Here is a 23,178-nt window from a genome sequence, read left to right as displayed (position 1 = left end):
AGGCTCCAGCCTCAGCCTGGAACCTTAACTTTGTCTTGGAGAAACTCACTCTACCTCCTTTCGAGCCAGCTGCTACTGCAGACTTCAAATTTCTTTCTTGGAAAACAACTTTCAGCTAGAAGGGTATCTGTATTCCAGGCCTTTATGGCAGTGGAGCCTTTCATCATCTTTCATGCAGACAGGGTGTCCCTCAGAACCAATCCATCCTTCATGCCCAAGGTAGTATCCAGTGTGGCTCTTAATCAGTCCATTCATTTGCCAACCTTCTTTCCCAATCCACAGAATAAGGCAATCCTTAGATGTGCACAGACAACTTAGATTCTACTTGGATATGACTAAACCTCAAAGGAAATCTGAACAACTGCTGGTGGCATTTGCTGCAGGGGCAGAGGGGAAAGCTATTTGAAAGCTAACCATTTCTAAATAGATAAGCCATTTCATTCATTTCTGCTATAAGCACCATGGAAAACCTATCCCCCAGGGGATCAAACCTCACTCCACCAGGGCTGCATCTACCTCTACAGCCTTTCTCAGAGGCGTCCCTACCAGGGACATCCTAGAAGCTGCTACCTGGAGTTATGTACATACTTTCACCAAACATCATCATTTGTCAATTTTCTCTAAATCCAAAGCTGGCTTTGCCACTGCAGTCTTGCAGGGCCTTATAGCTGGCCCTAATGCTATCTAAATTCCTCCTCCCAACCATAGCTTTGGGAATCTACCCAAATGTAATGACTGTAGCAGTGAAATATGAAGAACATAGTACAGTTGTGTAGACTTACCATAAATGTAGATGTTCGAGTGTATTCACTTTTACAGTCCTGGTTACCCTCCAGCCCCCTAACTTCTTTTGGCTATACGTCTACTTTCCTTTGCTATGCTTAAAAGGCTTTTTGGTGTATTTACTTTTTTGTTGGAGGTATATCTTTGTGCTTTTATGTTTAATTGCTTCCCATTAGGGAGGGCACCTGACATCTGGGGCAAGAAAAACTGATGTAATGGCATCAGCTCCATGTTTTATAGCCCTGACGACCTGACGTCATGGAAGAAGGGACATCAACTGATGCAGGACTCGATACTTTGTTAATCAGGCTGACTGAGGGCTACCTGCAAGCAGTTAACCCAAATGTAATGACTGCAACAGTGAATACACTCGAACATCTGCATTTATGGTAAGTGTACACAACTGTACTGTCTTGCTCTCATGGTGGGAGATGGCAATTGCTCTTTCTGAAGAGGTGGTGTCCTAAGCTTGCAGCCTGACTGAGCCTCTGTTTTCAGGTTCAGTTCTCTTTAAGGTTCTTCCCTTCCTCATGGTCTGAGCACATGAACTGTGGCAACAATATGGGCTATGTAAAAATTATCCTCATCAAAGGATAAGAGAGGAGGTAACTTAGTTTTTCTTTTATTGTCTTGGGCCTTTATTTGTGCAGGTGAGGATTTGAATATTATAATTATAAATAGTTACATATGTTGGTCAGGAAAAATGAAGGGAAGTCTTTGATGCTGTATAGTTATTTCCTGCATAATATTAAACCATTCATGGGCAAACAGTTTCATGCCAGAATCTGCAGTAGGTAAAAGGGGCTGTTGTGGAAGGCTATTAGGTGGGCAGGATCTCCTCTGTCATTGTGAAGTTTGTTTTCCCAAATGTATTTGCTTCAGATATTCATCTCCTGCACGTTTAGAATTATTTGAGATGGCTTTGATACAGCTGCTAATGAATGTGTTGTTATAGTTTTTAAAATATGTAAAACTGGTTTCAGTGATGGCATTTTTAGAGAAACCACGCTGATCGGTTTTACATCCTGTTTTGGAATTGGAAGGCATCGTACTAGAAGTACCTCCTCTGCAAAACTTGTGGCTGAATGAAAGATGTTCATCATTTCACTGCTGCAGTAGCCTTTTGCTGTACAGGTTATATCCTGCTTAGGACACGACAGCCAGGCAGCTTCACAAAGCTCTGACCCCCACCCACACCTACAGTCTGACTTCTGTTTGGGTAGTCCCTTGGAGGGAAGAGTCAGTGTGTAGACAATTTCAGTACTTTCTTGTCACATTCAGAGGAAGCAGCTGAGAACATAGCTCTCTACCTTCCATGTCCAAAATGAGGAACACTAGCCCTCATAATGTGGAACAAATGGGCAAAATGTGGAACACATACTAATGGCTTACTAAGAACTTCAACTAGGAAGGCCACAGGATGGTTAAAATATGCTGGTTTTACCTATAAAGAAGATCTTTTAATGAATTAATATGATTCATTTATATTTACAATAGATTTCACTTAAAAATTCCTAACACTGAATGTGTGACAGAGTCTTTCAATGTGGAACTTTGAGGGAACTTCGAGGAACATAAACTTTTTAAGACCCCAAATGAGGTACGTTCCTCGTAATGAGGTACACTTGAGAGGTATGGCTGAGATGCTTCATAGGAGCCACAATTGGTTTCAGGCTACATTTCTGACAGAAAAGTCTCCGTAGTGGAAACCTTCCAAACAGAAATTGTTGCTTTTTTAAGAAAATATTAGTACATTTTATTTTCTGACTAAAAATGGTACTTCCCTTTTAAGAAACCTGGTATTTTTTTCACTATCTGAAGTTTCCTGTCAGGGAACACTATTTTTAGTATAGAGCTTACTTTGACTTGGGGGCTAATTTTGTGGTAAAACATACTGCTTTGAGAAATTCTTATTGTTTGGGTAAGGTTTAGGGATTGGAAAGTGTTGTTTTTCAAGGCAGGGATTGTTTTTGTTAGATGCTTGTGTACACTTCATGATATCTTACCTGCTGTCTTTTATGTCTATGCACTTTAGAAAAGGGTCTTTCAGTTAGTTTTGACCTAGATTTTTTGTATATTGTTTGTACTTTTACTTTAAAAAGTGGACTGTGTGAACACTTGTCTGACAACTTACCTTCTGTCTGACTCATTCTAGAAGTAGAGAAGATTCTTCCTGTGTTATATTGTGTATACTTGCTCTTGACCTGCTGGCTTTTCTGCTGTAGTACTTAAAAAGAAAAAAGAATGCAGTAAAGAGACTTTGCCACCATCAGGGGCCCAGATAGTGCTGACCATGGTACTTCATACCACTCACTTAATACTCCGGGCTTCTCTGGTGCCGCCCCTTCAGCCACCATGAACTAGGGGTTAGCCACGTCATCTGCTGCTTTTCCAGTACTAATCTGTGCGCAGAAAAGAAAACATAATTTTTGTGTCTAAGTTTATATTCCAGGAGATTCTTCCCTGTGTGGTCAGGAAAAATTACCTCTTGCCAGGGGTGAAGCGCCATCTCCTAGTCATCCTTCGTCCCAGGAGGTTTCTACAAACCGAAAAATAAAAGGCTAGAAAGTGGTTATGGTGTTTGTTTATAAGGATGACTTCCTTTCCATGCAGGCTATTAATCCTCGACCTCAGAATTCGTAATCAGAGTGTAATCTTAGTAAATCATTTCCTGAGTAAGTTTATCAGTGGATTCTGACATTTACAGACAGGGCTTCTTCCACTAGAGATTCCCAAGTCCATCTCTCAGTTTCCAAGGAAAGTTGATCCTCTCCAGCTGTCTTGGTGGAGGTTTCCTTTTTAGAACCTATTTCCAGGGTGAAGGATGCGTTTTTATGGGAACAGGAGTATGTTTCTGCTGAAATGAGAATATACTATGATATGTTGCAAGTAGATGTGCAACGTACTACGCCCATCCCTCCCATTTTGCCAACTTTGGAGGGTGGGCTAAATGCTGCCTGTAATAAATCAAAGACTGATGGACTTTATGAAGTACCTCAGGCTGTCAAATTCTTTTCTCACCTTAGATCTGAGCCAGCTTCCATTCTGACCTCTTGTGCAGCTGGCAACATACTTTCAGTACTAACCCTTCTCCTATGGCTAAACAAAGTAGTGTTGGACAGATTTGGTAAGAGAGATGTTCTCTTCCACTTTAGCATACACAGTTAACTACCCCGAACATATGCAGAAGTTTTTTTCTTTGTTGTGTAGGCAGTTTGAGGGGATACTGTACCATATATCTTTCAGAAGGTTGTTCCTAATTAAATCCTATTATGTCAAATCTGTCTCAAGTATCAAAACATTCTTTGAACTTTGAAGACTGTGTGTGATTATACATATACTCTGTTTAGGATCTGTATTAATACTACTGTTTTGAGGAGGTATGCCTTGGTTTATAACCAAATGTTTACTGATGAAGTTGTCTTGCGCTTTTAAACCTGATAAGAAAGGTTTGTTTGTTTGACCCTTCTGCTACTCAGGTCTTCAAACAAGTTGATGAAAGAGAGAAAGTAATTCAGAGAGTTTCTAAGATTTTTTCAAATCCTTCATTAGAAATCTCTCGTATCTCCTACTCTCTTTAAAAGGCAGTATAATTAGTCTGTGCCTCCTCTTGGCAAACAAGGAGCAAATAAAGAGATTACAATAAGGGAAGAACAAAAAGCAGATATCCTTTCATAAAAAGGAACCGTCTAATTTTTCAGAATGACTCTGCCAGCAGTCTTTCCCTCAACCCCTCCCTTCCTGCTCATGGCTCCTTAAATCTGTCGGCGAAATATCTTTTTATATTCCCGCTTCGTAACTTGAGGGTGATTAAAATGGTTCAAGAAGGTTCCAGTTGGCACTGGTTCTGCATATCTCCTTTCAGAGGAATTCCTTCCTACTCTCTGAACCAGAGTTTATTACTCGGGTTCTGTTAACACTTGGTGACCGTCAGAGGCATAGAACCTAGTGCCTTTAGATAAAAGGAGAAAAGATCTCTGCTCCCGAATGTTTCTGGGTCCAAAGAAAGACTTTTCCTGGAGACAATTTCTAGATCTTTCTTTTCTCAACTTGCTTGTGAAAGTGCCAAAACTTAAATTGTTGCCCCTTAAAGTCTTTTACCTGTCATCTCTCTCTCTTTCTCTCTGTCTGTCTCTGACTCTCTTGAGATTTTTGGTAATATTCGATTTAAAGAATGTTATCATATCTCATTAACCGCAGGTTTCAGGAAATTTCTCAGATTCTGTGTGTCTGAGTCACATTATCTGTTCTCTGCATTAACATTTATGTTTTCTATAACTCCCAGGGTGTTTACAAAGTGTCTAGCTCCATTGATAGCTCATGAAGACTGCAAGGCATTCACGTATTTCCTTATTTACTTTACTTGCTTATATTTGTAGGGGCTTTTCCCGGGTGTCAGGAGTCCTCAAAATAGGTCTTATTTCACCTTTCCAATCTGGTTTCCAGGTAAGTGTTCAAAAATCCTCCTAGATTGCATTACACCGGATTGTGTTTCTGGGCTGCCCCTAAGATGTTTTTCTTACTCAAGAAAAGGTGGATTTTTATTTGAAAACTTTCCTGACCTACTCCAATCACACTCAGACTTTAAAAGAATATTTCAGTATGTCCTTCCATATCACTGTTGCAGTATTACTTACACTAGAGATCCCCTGTCAAGGGTAGCTCAGCGTCCAGACAGTATACCAAAGCCTTAGGTTGTTATAGGGACATTGTACGTCACATGTATTCTCCCACTTCATGGCATAAGGCAGAAAGGTGACGTACCTTCCTCAGAACTTCTTTGCCGTTATTCCGAATGCTCGATCATCGGTCTGAACACTCCTTTGTCTGCTGGTTACCATGCTGTTTTCAGGTATGTGCCCCGTTGGGGATTTTCTTCTTATCTTGCCTTTTATTTTTGGTTGTAAGGTTACATTTCATCCAGAAGGGGAATATGCCAGTGTGGGAGACAGATTCCCCATAAGGACTGTCACGAGCAGTGTTTGTTTTGCTTAGGTGCTTCTCACAACCATACATCGTGCTCTATTAGTCAGGCGTTTATTCCTAAAATTCTTTCTCTCTCCTCCCCTCCTCATTCATCTACTTGGAAAACCAACATCTTAAGTTGCTGGCGCAGGGTTCAACGGCAGAATTGTCCCAGCCCAAGGGTTAGCCATCTGCCAAGACAACCAAGATAGGTTGGATTCAACTGCTGTACTACCACTCCCAGTCATCTCTCTCGAGCATGGGGAAAACCCGGGGGATCGCCCGTTTTTTTCCATTGGATTCCTCTGCTCTGACTACTTTGGAGGCAAACCTGGATCTGGCCTCTCTCACATCCTTAGAGGCTCTATAGACATCTGTTTTGGATGTTAAGGGGGAACCGCTGATGATGATATCCAAGGAACCAAGGGCTGATCTGCAGATTCTTGTTTGGGAGAAGATTCCCACTATGTTGATTTAGTGTCGGCAGGGGTCTTAAACTCCTAATATGTTTAGGGCTGACATCCCTTTAAAGAAGAAGCAGAAGACAAAGCATGTTTCTCCTTCTCCTAAGGATCCTCAGTTTGAATGTCAGGATGTTACATAAGGGTTGTTTAATGGTCTCATGGCTTTGAAGCCCTTTCAGGTAGTCTCTGTTCCTGCCCCCATGCCCCCCGGCATTCCTCTACTCCTCTTAATATGCTTAGGGAGTAGGACTCTTCCCATAAGGACTTAGACTCTGATTAAGAATATTTGGCTTATTCCTCCCAGATTCACTGTCCATTGGATTATAATTCTGAGGAGGACTGTATTAGTCCAGCCTCTCCTTTTGAGGAGATTTCCTTTGGAGATGCTGTCTGTCATATGATGGAATTTAATTGGGATTGCACCCAGATATCTGGTGTTCAGAAGAGATATAAAATCCTCCAAATAGAGTCACCTAAGCCCTCTGCTGTTCCTCTTTTTCTTTCTGCTTTGTTGGACACATTTTCAACTCCTTCTGAGGCTCCTGAATTCCAGCCTCCTGCTCCTAAAAAAACTGATAGAATTTATAAGGTGCTTGATGATTGTAAATTTCTTTACAAGTGTCACTCTACTGACCACCCCTATGTTTCTGTTTTTTCTGATAAGCCTTCCAAGCTTTTGTCTTTTACTAAATTGCTTCCCTCTGATAAGGACAGTAGAACCATTTGAAAGATTGGGTAAAATAAAGGTATACACTCCTGCTACCATGGCCTTTGAGACTGTGAATTACCAGACCCATATGATCAGGTATGTTTTAGCCCTTCTCTCTAAGGCTTTTCAAGTTATTTCAGACGTTCCGGGTTCTGAGGAGAAGGCCTTGGCACTCTCTTTGTTGAGGTCCTTTTCTCAAGTGGTTCACCATTTCATTAAATGTAGTTATGAGACAACTCATGCCTCTTTTGGTTTTGTGTTAAGGTGTTATTCCTGGCGTCGCCTTCAGCCTTTGCCTGATGATATTAGGTCCAAATTGATAGCTGCTCCTCTTGACAATAAAAATCTCTTTGGTTCTGCAGTTGCTGAGCTTTTTAAGTCCGTTCAGGAGAAAGGGTAAGGCCATGCAGAAATTGAAACATATTTTTGTTTCCCCTGTTCCCAAATTTCAGAGGAATTATCCTACCAAACCTGCCTTTGTACGTATACAGTTTCACCCTCCTTCCAAAGGTCAAGGTTTTAGAAGGGCTCCTCCTGTTAAGTCTACTCAGACTTCTACAGCTCAGTGCCTTCTTTTCCAAACAAACCAGGTTCTGTCTGACTATTTTCTTCCCTCCCTTCTAAGTCAAGTTCCTCTGTCTCCTCATCTTACCCTGTCCCTTCACACTTGTTTAAGGATTACTTGGGATTCTTGGGTTCTATCCATCATTCATCAGGAGTATTAAATGGTATAGAAATCCCTTCCTCCACTTTTTGGGCATTCTTCAACCTCCTCAGTAATAGCTGCTCATTTTTGCAGATGTCTTTCAGAGCCTTTTGTCTCAAGACATCATACAAGCAGTTTCTGCTCCTCAAAAGGGGAAGTGGGGTTTTATTTCATAATGTTCCTTGTTCCCAAGAAAGAAGGCACCTGGTAACCCACTCTGGATCTTTCTCATCTAAATACATTTTTAAAGCTTCCTTCTTTTTGAATGCTATCCTTTCAAACCTTGTTTCCTCTTATTCTACCTCAAGCTTTCCTAGTCTGTCTGGATCTCAAGGATGCCCATGTCCCTTTTCCTATTCATCCTCATTTTGGGAAAATTTTACATTACTCTTGTTTCTTCCTTGCATTTTCAGTTCTCTGCTTTGCCCTTTGGCCTCTTTACTGCCCCAGTAGTCTTTGCCAAATGCCTTAGTCTTATGATTGCTTTTTGTAGGATGAGGGGGAATACAGATCTTTCCTTCAGGCTTCCTCTCCCTAGACCTTGCTTCAGCACATTCACTACGCTATTTGCCCCTTGCAGAGCCTTGGGTTTACAGTTACTTTCCAAAAATTCTTCCCGATTCCTTCTCAGGATCATGTTTTTTTCTGATGCAGGCTTCAGACCATTCCTATACTGGCATCCCTGCCATCTCCCAAGGCTTTAACTCTGAATGCATGTTTTCAGTACCTTCTTCTTCTGGTCTCAGTTACAGTCAAGGAGTTTTTAAGGGCTCTGGGGCATATGCCTTCCATCTTTCCTATGTTTCTTCTAGCCAGGCTTCATATGAGAAAGCTATGGTGGTTCCTAAAGTCAGTCTGGCTCCAACATATTCTCATTTTTTGGACTTTTCAATTCCTCTTCTTCCATGCCTCAGGCTAGAGCTTCAGTGGTGGCTTCATCAACTGTTTGTCAACATGGGACTTCCTTTTCAGCCTCTAGTCCCCTCAGGAACTCTTTTCAGATGCCTCAGACATGGGGTTGGGGAGCTTATTTCAGCCCTCTAAAAGTTCAGGGCCGTTGGTCCCTTTATCAGAAGGACCATATCAACATGAAGAGAAGGGGGCTCCTCTTCTGGCTGTTCAGGCCTTACATTCTGTATTCCTTCCAAGACCCCTCAAAATCTTTACAGACAATACCACAACATCAACAAGCAAGGGGGGTGCACAGTCTTACTTCTTGTGCAGGCTAGCTCTTCAGGTTTTGGATGTGGCTATGTCCAGTATCAGGTGACTCTTCAGGCTATTTATGTTCCTTCAGAGTAGAACATTGTGGCAGACTCTCTGAGCAGGGCTGCAACACAGACTCATGAATGGATGCTTCACAGAGATGTGTTTCAGGACATTGTCCACCAATAGGGTACTCCTCAGGTAGATCTTTTTGCCTGACCTCTGAAAAGACAACTTCCACTTTTTTGCACCAGAGACCTGAAGCCTACTACCATAGGTTCATAGGTTCATAGGTTCATACTAGGCTATCTGCCCTAGGGCATTTATAAGCCTAGCCGTTCAGTGTGTTTGGCTTTGCCCACCCATTTTAATTAATTTAATTATGCCCTTTTTTTCGAGGTTAGTATACTGGTAATCTTATTTGTCCAAATAGAAGAGATTTTATGTTTGGTATTTTACTCGTAACCTGGATCCACTTTCTCTGGAAGTTTCTTTGGTTCTCTCTTGTTTGTGTGAATTGCTCCATGCTGGGTTGGTATACTCTTCAGTTAAAGCCCAACTTTCAGCTATTTCTACTTGTCTGCCTTTGACTTCTCTTTTGGCTTCTAGATTTGTAGTCAAATAATTCCTTAAAGGGGTCTTTTGTATTAGGCCTCTCAGGAAGCCTATTCCTCCCCCTTCCTGGGACCTTAATTTTGTTCTTGTAAAATTGACTCTAGCTTCTTTTCAGCGTGCAGCTTCAGCTTCCTTACAGCATTTTACTTGGAAAACTATTATTCATTTGGCCCTTACTTCAGCTAGAAGGGTGTCTGAGCTTCAAGCAATTATAGCTGTACCGCCTATTTTAGTTTTTCATAGGGACAGGGTGTCTCTCTGTACTAATCCTTGTTTTATGTCCAGTCCTTTTTTAGTTTTTCATAGGGACAGGGTGTCTCTTTGTACTAATCCTTGTTTTATGTCCAGTGTGTTTAATGAGTTGTCTCTTAATCAGTCTATTCATTTGCCTACTTTTTTTCCCCTTCTCTGCAGTCTGCTAGTGAGAAAGTTCTTCACACCTTGGATTTATGTAGACAACTCCAATATTATTTAGATAAAAGTAAAGCAATTCGTAAATCTGAGCAAATTTTTTGTTTGTTTTCATCGTAGTTCTTTGGTTGTTTCTAAGCCAGCTATTTCTTCCTGGCTGTCTCAAGGCCATTTCCTTCTCTTATCTCTTTTCATGGGAAAAGCCTTTCTACTTCTGTTAAGGCTTATTCTTTCAGAGCTGTGGCATCCTTTGGTCCTTTTTCAAAGGATTGGACACCAGCTACATCTCTGAGGCAACTACCTGGACTTTCTTGCATACTTTTACAAAACACAAGCTAGATATGGTTTCCAGGGCTAGAGCTGGATTTGCCAGGGCTATCCTGGATGACTTTATTGAGGGTTCAGCTGGATCTTCCTCCTTCTCCCAAGCTTCCTCTTGAGCTTTTGTACTTTCCGTAGTATAAGGAATACTGCAACTATGATACGAAAGGACAGTACAGTTGTGTAAAATCTTACTATAACAGTAGATATCCTTCCCTTCTTTGTTGCAGAATGTGCGGGTTCCTATTAGAACGACAAAAATGCATTTTGTCGAATGCGTTTTCATTGACACATGTAGGGCAAACAGGCAAAACAGCGAAGCGGCTGTTCAGTGAATTCTTTCCCTGGAAAAGAAGTCGCTTGACCGCTTCGTTGCTTTGCCTGTTCTGAAGTGTAGTGTGGTCCCTTGTCCGGTATAGCTCCCGAGCGTGATTGTGCAACAGTTACTTACCTTAGGGTTAGGGTGCGGGTTAAGGTAAGTGCATATGTTTTAAAATGTTTAATGGGTTTTTTTTCATTAGATGTATGGTTGGGTTATGTGCATATGTGTATTTAGTTGTTTACTGTTTTTTTGAGGGGGTATAATTAGGGTTAGGGTATGTGTTTGGAAGTGCTTAATGTTTTTTTTTGGGGGGGGGGGTTGGAAAAGTGATTTCTTTCCCTAGGATAGAAATCGCTGTTCTGTGATTTCGACATTTTCAGCGTTCGCTGAATGCGTCGATGAAACACCGTTCGCTGTTTTCAGCGTTCGGTGTTTTAATATGAACCCGTATTTGCTCCCTCCCTCTTCCCCCTTTTTCTTTCTTCTTTCTGGATGCACATGTTCCTCTCTACATCCTTGGACTGTTGTTCCTCCTTGGGCTTTTCAGTTCTGAGGAAGGTACATCCTTATGTCACCATTATGCCCATGCCATGAGTGGGGAGCATACGTGTTACATCCCTATAACAACCTAAGGCATTGATATCCTGGCCGGACATCAGGCTACCCTTGGTAGGGGATCCCTAGTGTAAGGAATACTGCAACAGTGAAAGAAAGGACATCTTCTGTTATTGTAAGATTTTACACAACTGTACTATCTTAGAGTTCATGGCTTCTGTGATTATCGCTAGGTTACACATAAGAAAAATTCATTTTTTTTAAAACATGTGGACCCAACCTTCTCATCTTCTGAAATTTCAGATTCTAGTTTTGGACGTTTTTAAAAGGAACTGCATTGCTGGAAACAGCAAATGACTCAAAATCCAAGTTGGTCATTTTCTGCTCATGTCCCAGGTCACAGTGTAACTACAGACACCTTACATTAGTTTTTGCATGGGAAGCTGTTTCTGTGGATTTCTTCATACAGACCAAAATACAAATGTCAGATGTTGGCTGTGATCCATACCTTTAAGTCTCTTCACCATCTGTGTTCCTCAGGACCTCTAAGCTTGATAACAGACAACACCACAGTAATGTGGTACATAAACAGGTGGTGGTACCAGCCAGGTCTTACCCTCTGTGCTAGATGGTTATAACTGTTTGGGAGGTAGCTATTCAGCATGGAGTAACCCTCCTAATGTCTTAAGTCTGTGAAAGCAAAATGTCAAGGCAGACAAGCTAAGCAAGTGAAGGACAGACCCTCACAAAAGAAAATTGAACAAAGGTGACTTTCAGTGATTGATCCAGTTGTGGGGAGCACCTCAATAGATCTGTTCACTTCAAAACAGGCAACTAAACAAATTCTGTACTAGGACTCCTTGTTGTCAGATTTAGAAAACCGGTGCATTCTCATTCCTGTAGTCAGGGATGTTGCTTTATGTATTTCTACCCTTTTCACTAATTTCATGGGTAATTCTGAAGATTCAGAAGAATTCTCCAAAAGTCATTGTAGGGACTCCTTTTTGGCCCAGGCAACAAAGGTTCTTCCTTGTTATGAACTTGGACAAAGGCAATTTTGACAAACTTCCTTACAGATTGTACCTACTCACACATAAGCGGAGTTTCATACACCCCAACCTCAAACAACTTCAAATAACTGCCTGGATTATTTAATTTTTATACCCTCTTTCAAGAGAATATGCAACGGGTACTAAATGGGTCAAGAAGACCAGCTACTAGCAAATCTTAACTGCATATTTAAATGCATGCAAGCTGTCTCCCAAGTTTAGAAAAAAAATGTCAAATTTGAAAACATCATGAAGAGGTTTGCATCAAATTGTTGTAGACCTGCCTATGCTGGTGGAGTACAGGGAGAAAGCCTTGACTATAGCCCTGGTGACCATGGTTCACTCAGTAGTTCAGGCACTCTATTCCACAGGCAGTGAGGATGACTGTGCATATCCTGGGAGGGGAGAGCACTTGCTCGTGACGCATTCCCCATGACTGTCTTCTCTTGAGATGATCAAGGAAACAGCATGTGTGTTGCCTGTAGATGGGCTATTGATAGTGCTCTGTTGCAGAAATGAGGGGTTGAGCAGCATTGATTGCCCATTGCATGACTCCCCTACAAGTTTTACTGGGTGGGCTGGAGATAGGGAATGGGAATGTAGGAAGAAAATACTCTTGGGCAGTAGTACCCCAGGTGCGTTGATCTCTTCACCATCCCCAAACATGGGTCATTGTTAGTCCATGGGTGGCTGTCAGGTTTGGTAGGTACGATGGATGAGGAGAGACTCTGAGAGCAGCTATGGGAGCCAAAAATGTGTTAAAAATACATTCATGTACCTACCCTGTGTTGGTTCTGGGTTTTTATGTTACATGCAGTTATTGTAATCTAGGATATTTTGCTTTGTTTTATGTTCTGTATACTGCACGTTGTTTAACTTTCTTTTATTCTTAATAACTAATGCAATTCTTTTGTGTAGTTTGACTAACTGATACTTTTTTCAGTATGCAACAACAAAAAACGGGCAGCAAAATTACATTTTTGGAATATGTCATGATCTTTGTCAGATATTAGTGAGACACAATCTGTATAATAGGTTCATACTTAGGTACTAGGCTATTGGCCCTAGGGCCTATATAAGCCTAACTAAACGGTACCCTGGCTTTTGCCAAACAAGAAATATTTTTTCCTGTGCCCCTGTCAAGCAGAGCCACAGAAGTGATCCCCGGAGTGAATTTCCTATCTCCCATCCAATCATCAAGATTTTTCTTGAAGAGTGCTAATGAGCTTTGTTTGATATAGATAGATAATTTGTTCCAGAGTATGGGAAGTCTCTGGGACAGGAATCTGTCCCTCCAGCATGTTCTGTTTATTGTGGTGACAAGGTTTAGGTCCCTAGAGCGTGTAGCTCGGAGGTATTGTGATTTCTTTAAGTGCAGCATGTCCAACAGCTCTGGGTTTGACATAGCTTTGTATGTTAGGCAGAGATCGCCTCTGAGTAGGCAATATGTGACAGAGTAAAGCTGGAGTTTTTTGAGACTGTCTGCGTAGGGCATCTGTTTGAGGGCAGTAATCCTCTTTGTGAGGTATTTGTGGCCTTTCCAGTTGTTGTAGATGTCTTGTGAGGTACATACCAAAATGGGCGTTGTACTCTATAAAGGGTCTAATGAGTGATGAGTAGAGGGGAACAATGACCTCTTTTTTCCTGGATGAGAAACCTTTTGTGATGAGGTGTGCCACATAGAAGAATTTCCTGACTACTGTGGTGATGTGATTATCAAAGGAGAGACTACTGTCCCCCTGTGTCCCAACGTCTCTCATCACACTTTCTGTGTTAAGTAGACTACCACCTATGTGGTAGTTCATGGGTACTGAGTTTTTACCAAAAGGGATGACACTGCACTTTTTGGCATTGAGCTTGAGGCCATGGCTTTGACACCAGGCATCTGTCTCAGTGAGGCCCTTTTGTAGGATGTCCACATCGTTAGGAGTTTTGATTATGGCTCCTAGTTTGCAGTCATCTGCGAACTTTGTTAGCCAAAGACCTTCTGTGTTAGCCTGTACTTCAGAGAAATGGATACTAAACAGGAGAGAACCCAGGACTGAACCCTGTGGTACTCCACTTGTCACTGGTCTGAAGTTGGATTTAGAGTTTGCTACTTTCACAGTGTGGGATCTGTCAGTGAGCCAGTTGGCAACCCATCTTGTGACATAGGGATTTATACCTAGTTTAGTGAGTTTATCTATAATTCCAGAGTGGGGGATGGTGTTGAAAGCCTTGGTGAGATCTAGATAGACTGTGTGAACCACCTTACCCTCATCTACGGCTTTGGTGACCACTTCAAAGAAGTCTGTCAGGTTTAGGAGACATGATCTGCCTTTTACAAACCCGAACTGGGTAGGGTCCAGAGTTTGGAGATTACCAATGTCATTGTTTATAAGTTCCATGATGATATGTTCCAAAGCCTTGTAGACCAGGCTCGTCAGGCTAATGGGGCGGTAGTTCCCGGGGTGTGTGGTGGCTCTCCCTTTGTGGAGTGGGATAACCATTGCTGTGCACTATTCACTGGGCACAAAGCCTGAGGTGAGGCTATGATTGAACATGGTACTTAGGTGGGGTGCCAGTTCGTTCTGTAGTTCCTGTAGAATGCAGCCTGAGATGTTGTCAGGTTCCATGGATGCTGTGTTCTTGGCTTGGGAGAGTGGTTTTTTTACCTGTGCAGCTGTGATTACAGGAACTTTGCATTCTTCTGGTATAGAGATGGGCCCTTTAGGGGATGAGTGAGGGGTAAAGTTAGCACTGAACCTATCTGCCAGGATGTTGGCAATATCAGTTGGTTCTGTATATTTAGTGCCATTGTGCTGTAACTCAGAGCAGATCTGAGTGGTTTCCATTGAGATTGTTAACATAGCTATAGAACGCTTTGTGGTTGTCTTTAGAATCAGTGGTGATTTTGTTTTCGTAACTAGCTTTGGAGGATTTTATGAGGGAGCTCAGCTTTTTACTGAGGCTGACCACGGAGTTCCTCCAATCATGGGATTTTACTCTTTTTTGCAACAGTTTCTTTTTTCTGTTGTAGAGTTTGTTTATGGCAGGGGACCACCAGATTGGCTTCCTTTTTTTTGGAGGCTAGCATCTTGGGTTCTGTTAGGGATTGCACAATCCATGCACTCGTGTAAGTACTTATAAAGTGCAATTGTATAGGATTCACCAGTCATACCTCTATTGTCCGTCAGCATGGGTGTCGTGAAGTTTGCCACTTCTGTCTTAAGCGTGAAGTTGGCTTTGGAGAAATTTTTTACGGTGGTTTCCCTAATGGGGGGTGGGGTTGGGATGTGGCTGTCTAGGGTGATTTGCTTGTGGTCAGATCTGACCAATGAGGAATTGACCTCTGGTGTGGAACACCAGTTGCCCATGTTGGTAATGACCAGGTCTTGGATATTGCTGCCCCTGGTGGGGGTGTGGATAAATTGATCCAAGGCATTGGAATTTATGAATTCCAGAAAACGTTGAGCACAAGAGTTGGTACGCGAGTAGTTTTCCCAGTTAATGGTGGGGTAGTTGAAATCACCCTTTATTAGGGTGTTAGGTTGTACCCTAATCTTTTCCAGTGTATCAAGAAATGAGGAGTAGGAATCCTGGCGCATGGTGGGGTATCTGTAGCAAGCTACAGTTTGGATTACGGTCTTGCCCAGAGTTAGTTGCACTTGGATAATCTCGGATGCATTATGCTGAGCAACTAGCTTGGAGGTGTGGATATCCTTAATGAATATGGACACGCCTCCGCCTTTAGTGCTTTGGTCCAGGTTAGGTTGCCGAAAGGTGTGGTATGAATTATAGCCTGGTAATGCAGGGGTGCTGTCTGGAGCCTTGAACCAGGTCTCTGTCACTGCACAGATGTCTGTGTTCTCCATTTTAGGGAGTGCCTCGAGTGAGTGCATTTTGAGGTTCAGACTTCTAGCATTAAGTAGCATTACCCTCAGATTTTGATTGCTTGTACCTGTTATGGTGCTGAATTTGTCATTTGAATCTTGCCTAAAAAGGCACTATAGGGGTGGCAAGAGCCTTGGGCAGTATCCGGAATCCCAAGGGCGATAGGTGCAGGCCATCTCTGGCAAAGCATCGTGGTTTGTCGATCATGTCATCCCAGGCAGACAGGTACTGGATCCCCTTAGAATTACACCAGAAGCTTAGCCAATTGTTGAAGTCAATCATTTTGTCCTTGTACTGTGGTATAATTCTGGGTGATGGCAGGATGCTACCCAGGGCTAGGGTCATACCTGCCTGGGCTACAAGATCATCAAAATGAATGCTTTCATATTGGAATTAATGTAAACTCTTGTTAGGTTATGATATTTTGCCTGATATCAGACCACCCATGTCATAATAAATAACATCTATGTTATGTGATTTGTGCAAGTTTCCTTTGTTGATGGGTAATTTTTGTAACTGGTAGCTGCGTTACTGTATTTTTGTCCATATTTGCAGTTGCAGTATTGCTGACTCGCTGTTCTAAAATGTTAGTAATTTTATGGGTTTAATAACAGAAGTTGGATAAGAGTAGTCAGCAATAATGATTGCAATCACTAAGAACTGGACTTGCAATGAAATAGTGGCAATTGAGAGTCACTGTTTTACTGTTAATGTGCTTTTTGGGGGAGTGTGGTCACAGAATTTTTTTATAGCTTTTTAACTTCCAACCTGCCAACTATATGGCCCTATGTTGGTCATCTGGTATATTCATTCCCTGTACACTGGAGTGAAAATGACCTAGAGGGGGTGTGGTATAGGCAGCTATTAGGGATATTTGCTTTTTCTTTGACCCAAACCCCGCAGCACATGTCCAGTAACACTAACCCAGGGTTCTGCTTGCAGTGCATGTCAATAAGGGCTTTTTATTCACTTCTAAGAATGACATAATCCTCAAGACACTCCTGTCTTCCTTGAAGCTTGCTGTTCCAGGTAGTCTCATCTTGGGATTCATTTACAGGAACATGCACGTCTCCTCCAAGAAGAGGTAAACTGGCAAAGCTGTCTGTCCTTTTCACCCTGACAACAGCTCCAGCAGTCACCCACACCACTAATGAAACTCTCTTTGCTGTGGTTGTAGTCAGAGACTTATCCCATTACACTGGCCTGACTTGGAGAAAACTAAATTCTCCAAGTTACTAAAATTTTGCTTTTCTAACTCGGTTCATACAAATTTCATATTAATTCTCTGATCACATATGACTTAAGGGTTTTATTCGGTTTTGTACTGTGCAGAGTCATCACATTTTTAGTCTTTCGAACCAAAGTTTATGGAAGTTGTAGATGACAGCCCTACACAAGGACTTGGATCCAATTTTCTTTTGGCTCAGATCAACAGTTCCTTAGCATTCCTTTGGAAATGTGATAGGAGTGAGATTAGCTTCAATGTGTAGAAGCAGAAGTCTTTAAAGTATCATAATTTATCCTGTTTATTCTAATTCCCCCATCCCACCACACAGTTTGTTTGGGTCCATCCTCATTGTTTTTGAAATAGTTTGACAAGTGTAATGTTGACCATAATTGAAATCATTCTAAATTTCATACTTTGCATTTTTTTTGTCCATTTAGATATGAACGTGAGGAACCCTTCATGGCACTTAATTTAGGAGTGACCTCATGCCAGAGCCTGGAAATATCATTGGATCAGTTTGTCAGAGGGGAGGTGCTTGAGGGAAGCAATGCTTACTATTGTGAGAAGTGTAAAGAAAAGGTAATGTTTCTTAATCATATGTTCTTCTCAATGCATGACAACTATTGTGACAGGAGTGTCTGATATTTTTTTTTACATTGCCTATAAACCATTGTGCTGTTCTTTTCATTTTTTTCAGGACTGGTGTGCTGTCATCTTCAGTGGCCACAAAAATCTAAATGGAAACAAAAACATAAGCTTTATGGTACATAAGGATAATCTGTCATAGCCTAAAAAATAATTTCCATCACTATTGAATAACTGTCAGGCCCTTCTTTAATAGCTTTTAGACAATGGGCAAACTGCATCAATACCCTGATTGGAGAACAAGCGTTCTCCAGCAGGGTATTAATGTACAAGTAATGCCTGCTGAGAAGAACGAGTCCACTGCTTCACGGTTGCTTATCAAGCAACCATGGAGCTCAGACTGAGGAAACGGAGCGGCCACCATTATTTTACGTTTGCTAAGCAACGTTTTTGCTGTTTAGCGAGTGTAAAATATTAAAAAGAAGAGAAAAAAGTAAGTGTTTCTGCGTGTGTCTGTTTATGTCTGTGTGTGAGTGTATGCATGCATGTCAGTGAGAGTGAGCCACCCATTATTTTACACTCGCTAAGCAGCGCTTTTGCTCTTTAGCATGTGTAAAATAGAAAAAAAAGAAAATGCAGCATGTGTGAGTATGTGTGTATGCAAGTAAGAGAGAGAGCGATCGGGTGTGCGTTTCTACCTGCATGTGTGTGTGAATGGGTGCATGATAGCAGAGAGACTGTGTGTGTGTGTGTGTGTGTGTGTGTGTGTGTGTGTATGTATGTGAGAGCGAGAGAGAGAGAAGGATGGTGAGAGTGAGAGAAAGCGAGAGTGATGTGAGTGAGGACATGTATGTAAGCAGAGGAGACTGCCTGTGAGAGAGATCGAGAGAGAGTGAGACTGAATGTGTGTATGAAAGCAGTTGGAGACTGAGATATTGAGAAAGAGGGTGAGACCGATCTTGAGTGAATGTGTCTATGAATTAAAGCATAGAAGTCTGTTTGTGTGTTTTATGTATGTGTGAGAAAGCAGAAGAGACCGTATATGTGTGAATGGGAAAGAAAATGGGCTGTATGTAAAATTTTCACCTTTTTTTTTTTTTTAAGGACTAAATTATTTTTTTTATAAATATTTGTTGTAAAATGCTTCCTCCAACACCATTAACATATACTACAGCACGTTTGAAACAGTAGAGGGAGGAACTATTTTACATTATTTTTTTATATATATATTTTTATAGTCCTTAAAAAAAATAAATAAGCAAGTAAAACCCAACAATTTTACAGCAAGCCCATTGTCTAAGCTGCTGTACTCAGTGATACTTATCTGCTGGAATAAAGTGTTATTATTATTTTTAAAACTATGAGAGGTTTGCTTCGATTGTTGCGGAGTATCTTCCATTTTCAACACAAGTTTTTCACTGAGTGTTTTATTGGGAGATACCTTACCCCTGCAGTGTTCACTTTTTGTGTATAAGCTGCTGTACTCACAACACCCCTGGGCGGGCATTAGTTACATATTAACACACACCCGGTCGTGCATTATTGCTTGCATTTCTCTCCTGTCATGAAAATTTCCATTTGTTTGTCATGCATTTGTGAATTCCTTCACTGTTATGACCACATTGAATCCTGAGAAGTGTTTCTGATATCATCTGCAAACCTTTTTCTGGGGATAAATAAGTACAAAAAAATTCATTTCTGTCTGATCCATCTGCTGTGTGTTTTTAGTGTGTCCTGCTTCTCTTGATGTCTTTTCCATAGGTTCATAGGTCGGTACTAGGCTATCTGCCCGAAGGCATTTATAAGCCTAGCCAGAATGTATTGGCTTTTGCCGCCCCCTTAGATTAGTTCCCTGTGCCTCTGTCCAGCAGAGCCATTGAAGTGATCCCCGGGGTAAATTTTCTGTTTCCCATCCACTCATCAAGGTTTCTCTTGAAGAGGGTTAACGAGGAGCTCTGCCTAATGTAGATTGGAATCTTGTTCCAGAGCATGGGAAGTCTCTGGGACAGGAATCTATCCCTCCAGCATGTATAGGTTCATAGGTAGGTACCAGGCTTCCCTTAAATGTGTAGTCATTCTGACTTTCTGTATAGCAAAGTAGAGCAGTTTTTAAAGAAAAACTCTGCATTAGAACAAAAAAAATCTGTTTTCTCACTCTGTTTTCTGAGTTATTTTAACATCTCAAAATCACCCTGACTGCTTCTTATAGAGAATTTTAATGTTTTCTGCAGAATGGCTGTCAATGGGGCTTGACTTATCAACATGATCTTTTTTTTTTCTTCTTCAAGCCTTTCTCTTTCCTAAAATCCATTTCAAGTCTGCTTTATGAGAGTCATGATAGACACAAGGAAGTAATGGTGTATTCCTATCCCATTGACATATAATAGGATTAGTGTCAATAATCATCTTAATATACTGTCTGCAACAGGACCACTTCATTTATTTCTTGAATGACCCTCATTTGTGTGTGTCTCGGGGCTTATTTTATAGTATACTAAGGAATTATACATCTGCAACCAGAACAGCTGGTAATTTGCTGGCCGTTGTTCATAGGTGAGTACTAGGCTATCTGCCCAAGGGCATTTATAAGCCTAGCCAGAGTGTGTTGTCTTTCGCCACCCCCTTAGATTAGTTCTCTGTGCCTCTGACCAGCAGTGCAATTAGTTCCCTGCACCTCTGTCCAGCAGAGCCACTGCAGTGATCCCCGGGGTAAAGTTGCTGTTTCCCATCCACCCGTCAAGGTTTCTCTTGAAGAGTGCTAGTGAGGGGCTCTGCCTGATGTATATTGGAATCTTGTTCCAAAGCATGGGGAGTCTCTGGGTCAGGAATCTATCCCTCCAGCATGTCCTATTTATCGTTGTGGAAAGGTTTATATCCCTAGAGCGTGTGGCTCTCAGAGATTTGCTTTTTTTTTTAGGTGGAGCATATCCATCAATTCTGGGTTAGATATGGCATTGTATGTCAAGCAGAGATCACCTCTGAGTAAGCGGTATGCAACCGAGTACAGCTGGAGTTTCTTTAGTCGGGCTGCATAGGTCTTCTCTTTGAGGCCAGTAATCCTCTTGGTGAGGTACTTTTGTGGTCTTTCCAGCTGTTGCAGATGTCTTGTAAAGTACATCCCAAATGGGGCATTGTATTGTATAATGTGTCAAATAAGTGATGAGTAGAGAAGCACAATAACCTCCTTTGTTCTGGATGTGAACCCTTTTGAGATTAGGTGGGCCACGTAGAAGGATTTTCCAACCACCTTGGCAATATGATTATCAAATGAGAGATTGCTATCTACTTGGGTCCCCAGATCCCTTATTACTTTTTCTGTATTTAGGGGACTGCCACCTATGTGGTAGTTCGCAGGTACTTTGTTTTTTCCAAAGGGGATGACTATGCACTTTTTGGCATTCAGCTTGAGGCCATGATTTTCGCACCAGGTATCCGTCTCAGTGAGACCCTTCTGTAGGGTGTCTGTATCAGCCGGTGAATCAATAATGGCACATAGCTCATCTGCAAATTTGGTCAGCCAAAGTCCTCCTGTGCTTGCCTGTACCTCTGAAAGGTATATACTGAACAGGAGGGGTCCTAGGACTGAGCCCTGGGGGACGCCACTTGTAACCGGTTTAGAGTCGGACCTAGAGTCTGCAACTCTCACCATGTGGGTTCTGTCTGTGAGCCAGTTTGCAACCCATCTTGTGACGTAGGGGTTAATGTTCAGGTTGGTGAGTTTGTCTATAATACCAGAATGGGGAATGGTATCGAAAGCCTTTGTGAGGTCTAGGTAGGCTGTGTGGACCTTTTTACCCTCATCTAATGACTTGGTAACTGTCTCAAAGAAGTCCACCAGGTTTAGGAGGCATGCTATGCCCTTAACAAAGCCAGACGGGGTGGGGTCCAAAGTTTGGAGGTTCCCAATGTCTCTGTTAATGAGTTCCATGATGATGCGCTCCATAGCCTTGCAGACCAGGCTAGTCAAGCTTATAGGGCGATAGTTCCCAGGGTCCATTGTGGCACCACCTTTGTGGAGTGGGATAACTGTTGCTGTGCGCCACTCTGTGGGTACGTAGCCTGTAGAGAGGCTGAGTTTGAACAGTGTGTGTAGGCGAGGGGTTATTTCATTGTAAGACACATCCTGGGACACCGTCCGGTCCCATTGAGGCTGTGTTTTTGGCTTTGGATAGCGCTGTTTTAACCTGTTTGTTGGTGATTGCCGGGGCCTTACATTCTTCTGGTATAGTTATGGGCCCTTTAGGGGGTGAGAGGGGTGTGAAGTTTGCACTGAACCCGTCTGCCAAAATGTTGGCAGTATCAGTCGGTTCAGTGTATTTTGTGCCATTCTGCACCAACTCAGAGCAGATATGAGAGTTTCCAGTTAGGTTCTTGACATAGCTAAAGAATGCTTTCTGGTTATCTTTGGAGTCCTTGGCATTTTTCTTTCGAAGCTATCCTTGGATGATTTAGTGAGAGATCGTAGTTTCTTGCTGATACTGATCAGGGATGCTTTCCTTCTAGGGATTTTGTTCTTATCTGTACTAGTTTCCTCCTTCTGTTGTAGAGTCTGTTTATGGCAGGGGTCCACCAGACTGGTTTCCTTTTCTTGGAGGAGTGAGTCTCGGTTTTACTTGGGATAGCACGATCCATGCATTCCTGCAGATGATCATAGAGTGCTTTAGTATAGGTTTCAGCAGCTTGGACAGCATTGTCCATTGGTATGGGGGCTGTGAACCTTTCCGCCTCTGTCTTAAGCAATGTGAAGTTTGCTTTTGAAAAGTTTTTCACGGTGGTTTCCTTGATTGGGGTTGGGGGCGGAATGTGAATATCCAGAGTGATTAGTCTACGGTCTGATCTAACCAGCGAGGGGTTGACGTCAGTTGTGGAACACCGGTCACCCATGTTGGTGATGACTAGGTCCAATATGTTCACTCTGGTGGGGGTTTTGACCAGTTGATCCAGGGCATTCGAGTTTATAAATTCTAGGAAGCGTTGGGCAAGGGAGTTAGTACTTGAGTAGTTCTCCCAGTTAATGTTTGGGTAGTTGAAATCACCCAGTATTGGGGTGTTTGGTAAGACCTTCATATTTCTCAGTGTCTCCAGAAATGCGAAATGGGAGTCCTGGGTCATGGTGGGTGATCTAGCAAGCTACTATTTGGATTGCAGTTTTGCCCGTTAGTTGCACTTGGATGATCTCTGATGCATCGTGCTGCTCCACTAACCTGGAGGTGTGAGTATCCTTGATGAATATGGATACACCCCCGCCTTTTGTGTTAAGGTCTGGGTTCTGTGGCCGAAAGGTATGGTATGAGTTATAGCCTGGTAATGCTGGGGTGCTCTCTGGAGCCTTAAACCAAGTTTCTGTTACTGCACAGATATCGATGTTCTCCATACTGAGGAGTGC

The 23,178-nt window shown here is 42.1% G+C and overlaps 1 protein-coding gene across 1 annotated transcript in view; it reads left to right on the top strand.

The window, feature by feature from the left end:
• USP24 (ubiquitin specific peptidase 24) overlaps positions 1-23,178 on the top strand; it is a 4,679,666-nt gene that overhangs the window by 3,444,120 nt on the left and 1,212,368 nt on the right. Inside the window, exon 46 of the mRNA XM_044085508.1 lies at positions 17,645-17,786. Within this exon, the coding sequence (XP_043941443.1) occupies positions 17,645-17,786 (142 nt within the window). The remainder of the gene's footprint in view (positions 1-17,644; positions 17,787-23,178) is intronic.

The sequence above is a fragment of the Protopterus annectens genome, chromosome 10.part0 (assembly GCF_019279795.1).
Source record: "Protopterus annectens isolate FY-2018-M chromosome 10.part0, PAN1.0, whole genome shotgun sequence".
Lineage (NCBI taxonomy): Eukaryota > Metazoa > Chordata > Ceratodontiformes > Protopteridae > Protopterus > Protopterus annectens.
This window is presented reverse-complemented; position numbering and strand designations above follow the sequence as displayed.